This window comes from Rhinichthys klamathensis, unplaced genomic scaffold, assembly GCF_029890125.1.
Source record: "Rhinichthys klamathensis goyatoka isolate OS25496 unplaced genomic scaffold, OSU_Roscu_1.1 h1tg000289l_1, whole genome shotgun sequence".
NCBI classification, from domain to species: Eukaryota; Metazoa; Chordata; class Actinopteri; order Cypriniformes; family Leuciscidae; genus Rhinichthys; species Rhinichthys klamathensis.
In genome coordinates, this window is record NW_026606808.1 from 2,318,575 (window position 1) to 2,326,674 (window position 8,100).

Sequence of the window (8,100 nt, forward strand, 5' to 3'; positions counted from 1 at the left end):
GTTGGGTGACCAATTTAAATATAACTTGTGATTTGAAAAAGCACATAGCAGACATCATATAGTCATTTTATTTTGGTTTCTTGAAGAAAAAGAAAGAAGAAAAGACTAAAGAAATTCTGAAGAGTAGTTTTCTTGCTTTTTTCCTGCGTCTTTGCAACGAAGAAAGGCTTGCTTTTTCCCGCAATTAAGTACACTTTTAATAAAATGAGGAACTGCTGTGTTGATAACCAGATTAGATTTTTAGTTATAATTCTGTAGGTTTAATTTGAGTTTTGCGGTTCTCTTGAGTGTTCAAAATTTCAGACACCAGCCTTGAAAAATGGATGACTGTGGAGAGAGAAAGAGGAAGCGATGCCTTCAGCTCCCCAGCTCCTGAAAGAGGAAGTGGACCCTTCTGAGGGGTCAACTCAAGACAGTTCACTTGTGGTGCCTTCAGCTCCCCAGCTCCTGAAAGAGGAAGTGGACCCTTCTGAGCGGTCAACTCAAGACAGTTCACTTGTGGTGCCTTCAGCTCCCCAGCTCCTGAAAGAGGAAGTGGACCCTTCTGAGCGGTCAACTCAAGACAGTTCACTTGTGGTGCCTTCAGCTCCCCAGCTCCTGAAAGAGGAAGTGGACCCTTCTGAGGGGTCAACTCAAGACAGTTCACTTGTGGTGCCTTCAGCTCCCCAGCTCCTGAAAGAGGAAGTGGACCCTTCTGAGCGGTCAACTCAAGACAGTTCACTTGTGGTGCCTTCAGCTCCCCAGCTCCTGAAAGAGGAAGTGGACCCTTCTGAGGGGTCAACTCAAGACAGTTCACTTGTGGTGCCTTCAGCTTCCCAGCTCCTGAAAGAGGAAGTGGACCCTTCTGAGGGGTCCAACTCAAGACAGTTCACTTGTGGTGCCTTCAGCTCCCCAGCTCCTGAAAGAGGAAGTGGACCCTTCTGAGGGGTCAACTCAAGACAGTTCACTTGTGGTGCCTTCAGCTCCCCAGCTCCTGAAAGAGGAAGTGGACCCTTCTGAGGGGTCAACTCAAGACAGTTCACTTGTGGTGCCTTCAGCTCCCCAGCTCCTGAAAGAGGAAGTGGACCCTTCTGAGGGGTCAACTCAAGACAGTTCACTTGAGGTGACAATTCACTGAAGACTTTTCCTAAAGACAATTTTGCCATACATTATGGAATTTTGTGCCAGGGTGGATCAAAAGCCAGACCGAGAGTGCCATCACAGCCTGATGATCAAACGTATCAGCCCAACAAGTCAACTGAACGACAATCCGCACAGAAAAGAAAGACCTCCATCCCCTCACTTGTGGGCCAGGTGCTGAATTTTCAATGATCACTACAGAGAACGTTTCAAATTTAGTTAATTATCATATTAACTTGATTATTGTTTTTGTTTATCCACTGGTTTCAGCAATTCTTCATATTTCTTCAACTAACACTTTGAATCTGCTTTCAATAGGACTAGTCCAGCAGCCCTACTACAGGAAGTTCAATAGCAGAAGTTGGAGATTGACTCACCAATCAGTTAAAACACTGGGGCTGGATTTGGCATAGTGAGGGTTATTACACTAACCAACTAGTGGTAAAAGTATGAATAGATTATTGACTATGCAGAATTCTCTGGAAAAGGAAATATAGAGCATAAGGTGTCTAAAAAGACATGGCTGGAAAAGCAACAATATTGGTCACTCCATTTCATTTAAAGGTAATTCTCTAGATTCAATAAGAATAATGAATCTCAAAATTTTTAACTTTTGAAATCACATGCTGTCATCACCAGGGGTACGAAATGGAAATGTTTTATTTTTGTCCAAAGATCTTTTAAAAGATGGAAAGATAGGGGGATGGCCTGATTTTCAGATCTTTTTATTGATAATTATTTTGCTTCATTCACCAATCTTATGTCCAAATTTAACCTGCATACTACAGGCTTATTCAGGTATTTTCAACTCCGCAGTTTTGTTAAGACGAACTTCCCTAGTTTCCCTCAATTACCAGAAAAATCTCTGGTTGAGAACTTATTGTCAGCCCCTACAGGTGGTAGTCGTATATACTCTGTCTACACCATGTTACTGCCTAAAGATGACTTGGGAAAATGAGCTGTGAATCAAGTTATCGGAAGAGCTATGGTCTGAGGCCCTTGCTAGAGTTAATTCTACTTCTGTATGTGCTCGGCTGAGTCTTATTCAGCTAAAAGTCTTTCATCGAATTCATCTTACCAAAGCTAAACTTCATAAATTGTTTCCAGAAAGGGGACTACTGTAACAGATGCTCCTTTTCTCCCGCCGATCACACCCATACATTTTTTAGCTGCCCAAAACTGGCCTCATATTGGGCTTCTTTTTTTTTACTTCATGTCTAGAGCTCTGCACGTTTCTCTATCTCCATTCTCTATCACAACACAGTCCTTAAGTGTCACTAGTCCCTCCCTGTGAAGCCCTCCTTCCCTTCCCTTTACCTCTGTACAGATAATCATTGTCGGGATAATTCCGGTTCACGTGGCTACGTTGAAGCGATAAAATTCTGTATAAAATTTTTTAAGGCCAGACAATATAGTTTGTTGAGAGTTGTTTTTTTAGGGAAGGACTACATGCCTGCGCACATATATTCAAACGCGCATACCTATAGAATGAACTCTTAATGCGCATGTGCACGCCATCAGCGTTCTCACAGGTTCGCGTTTTTAAAGTTTGCATAGAAAGAACTTAAGAGTTTTCTGTTAAAATGGTGTCGTGTTAGCGGCCGCTAAGCTAATAACTAATGATCGTTGCGACGGAAGTGAATCAATCAAAACTAACTTTAACTGGAAAATAACTTTATTCTAGAGCTGCCATGAAGCCAAAACAATCTGTTACTTTAATTTCCTATTATCACTGTAAAGACGCTTTGGAACAATCTACATTGTTAAAAGCGCTATATATAAATGAAGATGACTTGACTTGACTCCTGTCCACCGTCGAAAGTGTCTACAATGGGGCACTCGAGCGTCGAAACTGGATTTTGGAGCAGTTGAAGAAGGTCGGGTGGTCCACTGAGTCCCGATTTCTTTTACATCACCTGGAGGCTGTGCACGTGTGCGCCATTTACCTGGGGAAGGGATGGCACCAGGATGCACTGTGGGACGACGACAAGCCGGTGGAGGGAGTGTGATTCTCTGGGCAATGTTCTGCTGGGAAACCCTGGGTTTGGCCACTCATGTGGACATTAATTTGATATGTGCCACCTACCTTAACACTGTTGCAGACTAGGTCCACTCCTTCATGACAGTGGAGTTCCCTGGTGGAAGTGGCCTCTTTTGGCAGAATAATGCTCTCTGCCACACAACACACATTGTTCAGGAATAGTTTGAGGAACATGATGAAAAGCACAAGGTGTTGCCCTGGCCTCCAAATTCCTCAGATCTTAATCCAATTGAGCATGAGTGGGATGTTCTGGACCAACAAGTCCGATCCATGGCAGCTCCACCTAGCATCCTACAGGACTTGAATGATCTGCTGCTAATGTCTCGGTGCCAGATACCAAAGGACTCACCTTCAGGGAGTTCATGCCTCCGCAGCATGCAGAGGACTGACAGCAGATTAGGGAGGTGGTCATAATGTTTTTGCTCATCTGTATACAGTAGTATTATAAAAATGTTGCAGACATACTTCTGGTTGTATGAGAGACATGGGTGTGATTTATCTCACTATAAGTGCTGAGTAGAAAAACATTAGCAAAGGAGTGCAAAAAAATTTGCTTGCATGGTTAATTATGTATAGAGTTCTGTGGTGTACCTGGAGTATTTCATGTGAAGTTTGGAAAACAAGGCACTGACATGCAATTTTTACACTGCATATGGAAATAACAACATGCACATTATGAGAAACAAGTTGTGCAGAGTAAAGAGAGAAATAAAAAAGACATGAACATGAGCAAGTACAAATTGTCTTGCTATATTGTTACCTTAAAAATGAATATTTAAAAATGTACTCTTAAAATAATAATAATACAATTTATATATAATTATTTGTTTAATTTGTATTATTAATAATAATGATAATAAAACATAAATATATGAATAAGTAGTAACAAGAAATGTTTCTTGAGCATCAAATCAGCAGATCAGAATGATTTCTGAAGGATCATGTGACACTAAAGACTAGAGTAATGATGCTGAAAATTCTGCTTTGATCACAGGAATAAATAATCAGTTATTTTAATTTGAAATAATATTTTGGAATATTATACATGAAATAAGTCTTGGTGAGCGTAAGAGACTTCTTACAAAAATGTTAATGTTTCCAAACAGGTACTGTACACACACACACACACATACACAGTTTAAATGGAGAAAATCTGGAAATGTCCCTCATGACAGGAGACTTTACATTTGTAAATCTGTTTAAGGATTGATAAGTACCGTGCTTTGTTCACTTTCATAACGGGAGAGTAGAATGTTGGTTATATTAACAGCATTTGTGATGTTGTGGGCTGTTAGCCGTTCCGGTATGGATGTGAGGATCTGGGTACTGGAGGCTAATAAGAGGACATCGGCTTGAGTAGCTCCAGAAAGCTTAATTAATACAAAAAAAATATATGCAATCTTTTCTGTTTTTATCTGAGGAAATTCATGTAAGTTTTATATGACTATGTAATTATTAGACATTGATTACTTACATCATTGTTAATGGTATCCAGGGTCAAACCACAATGTAGAGTGTTTGGAGGATCAAATAAGTGAGTAGATATACTACAGAGAGCTGAAGCTTTGGGGATTCCGGCTGAAAAACATTCATGTTAAATGAAGAGATATTTAAAGTAGAAAGTATATTGTAAATACAGAAAGATAGACTGAAATACCATTTGGTGTATGTGATGGACATCGCTCAACTGAGGAAGCAAACTGGCCTAAGACCGTTTTTGGAAAGGTGAATTTACTAGTTTGTGTGGGGTTTTGTTCAGGGCAGAAATTTGCTGTAAAAAAAGAGAAGACTGTCAGTAACCTTGACAACTTAATCAAGATTATGCAGTGTACATATCATGCAATATTTTCAATGGGTTTTACAGATGTTGCAGGTAGTTCCAGTCCAATCGTCTGGGCAGAGGCAGATCCCGTTTTGTAAGGTACCCTTGTTTTCACACACCAGATTGGGTTCGATCATTGTTGTGTTCGGGGCAGCTGTAGTGGTGGATCTCTGGGTTCCAGTCTGGAGTGTTGAGGAGCTGAGTGTTGAGGAGCGTAATGTTGAGGAGCTGAGTGTTGAGGAGTCGAGTGTTGAGGAGCTGAGTGTTGAGGAGCTGAGTGTTGAGGAGTCGAGTGTTGAGGAACTGAGTGTTGAGGAGCTGAGTGTTGAGGGGTCGAGTGTTGAGGAGCTGAGTGTTGAGGAGCTGAGTGTTGAGGAGTCGAGTGTTGAGGAGCTGAGTGTTGAGGAGCTGAGTGTTGAGGAGTCGAGTGTTGAGGAGCTGAGTGTTGAGGAGCTGAGTGTTGAGGAGCTGAGTGTTGAGGGGTCGAGTGTTGAGGAACTGAGTGTTGAGGAGTCGAGTGTTGAGGAGCTGAGTGTTGAGGGGTCGAGTGTTGAGGAGCTGAGTGTTGAGGAGCTGAGTGTTGAGGAGCTGAGTGTTGAGGAGCTGAGTGTTGAGGAGCTGAGTGTTGAGGAGCTGAGTGTTGAGGAGCTGAGTGTTGAGGGGTCGAGTGTTGAGGAACTGAGTGTTGAGGAGTCGAGTGTTGAGGAGCTGAGTGTTGAGGGGTCGAGTGTTGAGGAGCTGAGTGTTGAGGAGCTGAGTGTTGAGGAGCTGAGTGTTGAGGAGCTGAGTGTTGAGGAGCTGAGTGTTGAGGGGTCGAGTGTTGAGGAGTCGAGTGTTGAGGAACTGAGTGTTGAGGAGCTGAGTGTTGAGGAGCTGAGTGTTGAGGGGTCGAGTGTTGAGGAGCTGAGTGTTGAGGAGCTGAGTGTTGAGGAGCTGAGTGTTGAGGAACTGAGTGTTGAGGAGTCGAGTGTTGAGGAACTGAGTGTTGAGGAGCTGAGTGTTGAGGGGTCGAGTGTTGAGGAGCTGAGTGTTGAGGAGCTGAGTGTTGAGGAGCTGAGTGTTGAGGGGTCGAGTGTTGAGGAGCTGAGTGTTGAGGAGCTGAGTGTTGAGGAGCTGAGTGTTGAGGAGCTGAGTGTTGAGGAGCTGAGTGTTGAGGGGTCGAGTGTTGAGGAGCTGAGTGTTGAGGGGTCGAGTGTTGAGGAGCTGAGTGTTGAGGAGCTGAGTGTTGAGGAGCTGAGTGTTGAGGAGCTGAGTGTTGAGGGGTCGAGTGTTGAGGAGCTGAGTGTTGAGGAGCTGAGTGTTGAGGAACTGAGTGTTGAGGAGCTGAGTGTTGAGGGGTCGAGTGTTGAGGAGCTGAGTGTTGAGGAGCTGAGTGTTGAGGAGCTGAGTGTTGAGGAACTGAGTGTTGAGGAACTGAGTGTTGAGGAGCTGAGTGTTGAGGGGTCGAGTGTTGAGGAGCTGAGTGTTGAGGAGCTGAGTGTTGAGGAGCTGAGTGTTGAGGAGCTGAGTGTTGAGGAGCTGAGTGTTGAGAAGTCGAGTGTTGAGGAGCTGAGTGTTGAGGGGTCGAGTGTTGAGGAGCTGAGTGTTGAGGAGCTGAGTGTTGAGGAGTCGAGTGTTGAGGAGCTGAGTGTTGAAGGGTCGAGTGTTGAGGAGCTGAGTGTTGAGGAGCTGAGTGTTGAGGAGCTGAGTGTTGAGGAGTCGAGTGTTGAGGAGTCGAGTGTTGAGGAGTCGAGTGTTGAGGAGCTGAGTGTTGAGGAGCCGAGTGTTGAGGAGCTGAGTGTTGAGGAGCTGAGTGTTGAGGAGCTGAGTGTTGAGGAGCTGAGTGTTGAGGAGCTGAGTCTTGAGGAGTCGAGTGTTGAGGAGCTGAGTGTTGAGGAGCTGAGTGTTGAGGAATCGAGTGTTGAGGAGCTGAGTGTTGAGGAGTCGAGTGTTGAGGAGCTGAGTGTTGAGGAGCCGAGTGTTGAGGAGCTGAGTGTTGAGGAGCTGAGTGTTGAGGAGCTGAGTGTTGAGGAGCTGAGTCTTGAGGAGTCGAGTGTTGAGGAGCTGAGTGTTGAGGAGCTGAGTGTTGAGGAGTCGAGTGTTGAGGAGCTGAGTGTTGAGGAGTCGAGTGTTGAAGAGTCGAGTGTTGAGGAGCCGAGTGTTGAGGAGCCGAGTGATGAGGAGTTGAGTGTTGAGGAGCCGAGTGTTGAGGAGCCGAGTGTTGAGGAGCCGAGTGTTGAAGAGTCGACTGTTGAGGAGCCGAGTCTTGAGGAGCCGAGTGTTGAAGAGTCGACTGTTGAGGAGCCGAGTCTTGAGGAGCCGAGTGTTGAAGAGTCGACTGTTGAGGAGCTGAGTCTTGAGGAGCTGAGTCTTGAGGAGCCGAGTGTTGAAGAGTCGACTGTTGAGGAGCTGAGTGTTGAGGAGCTGAGTGTTGAGCAGCCGAGTGATGCATTGGTTCTTATAGAGATGATCTTATATATTTGAAAAGATTCAGTCTGTTCAAAAACAGCTGTTTACAGAGACAAAACATTATACAAAAGGTATCAGTCAGGTTGCAGGTTTGATCTCCTTCAAGTGTTTTTTTTGTTTTTTATGTGTCGGCCACACACGGCTTTGTAATAAATGCAGCCGTGCATGCTCTTACAGCTGTTTCTCATTCTTTTCTGATGTGTTCCTTTTTATAACCCTCAGTTTTTCTCTTTCATTGCCTGTTTTGTCTATTTGACTACACGTTTATACATGTTTGTCTTGGTTTTTTAGTTCTTTTGTTTTTTTTCAGACCGGCTTTCCTATGCCATTGAATCTCGTTACCTCTAGCTAGTAACTTGCTTTGATGGATTATTTCTATCTGTTCCTGTCTGCGTTTTAACATGCGTCAAGTGATCGTCTGCCTGGGTCTGAACCTCTGCCTTCTTATAAACTGGCTGCCAGATCGAATATGGATTTTCCCTGTTCCTGCTTTTGTGAGCTCAACTGCTCATCTATTTGCCTCGTGACCTCTTTTTCTGTTATCTAGCCGTCTGTATGGACTTTGATCTTTTGCTGGGCCATTGATTGACATAACTCTTAAAATAAATTTTGAGTTATGATTAAATTTTGATCAATAAATAAATTAACCAGCCATTAATCAGTCTAACTA

At 43.9% G+C, this 8,100-nt stretch overlaps 1 protein-coding gene across 1 annotated transcript in view; it reads right to left on the bottom strand.

The window, feature by feature from the left end:
- Window positions 1-5,488, bottom strand: part of LOC130103483 (uncharacterized) — a gene marked incomplete at its 5' end in the record, with an annotated part of 29,104 nt that extends 23,616 nt beyond the window's left edge. The window contains 4 exons of the mRNA XM_056269734.1: window positions 4,378-4,530; window positions 4,635-4,738; window positions 4,818-4,931; window positions 5,023-5,488. Of these exons, the coding sequence (XP_056125709.1) occupies window positions 4,378-4,530; window positions 4,635-4,738; window positions 4,818-4,931; window positions 5,023-5,488 (837 nt within the window). The remainder of the gene's footprint in view (window positions 1-4,377; window positions 4,531-4,634; window positions 4,739-4,817; window positions 4,932-5,022) is intronic.
- Window positions 5,489-8,100: the final 2,612 nt, after the last annotated feature.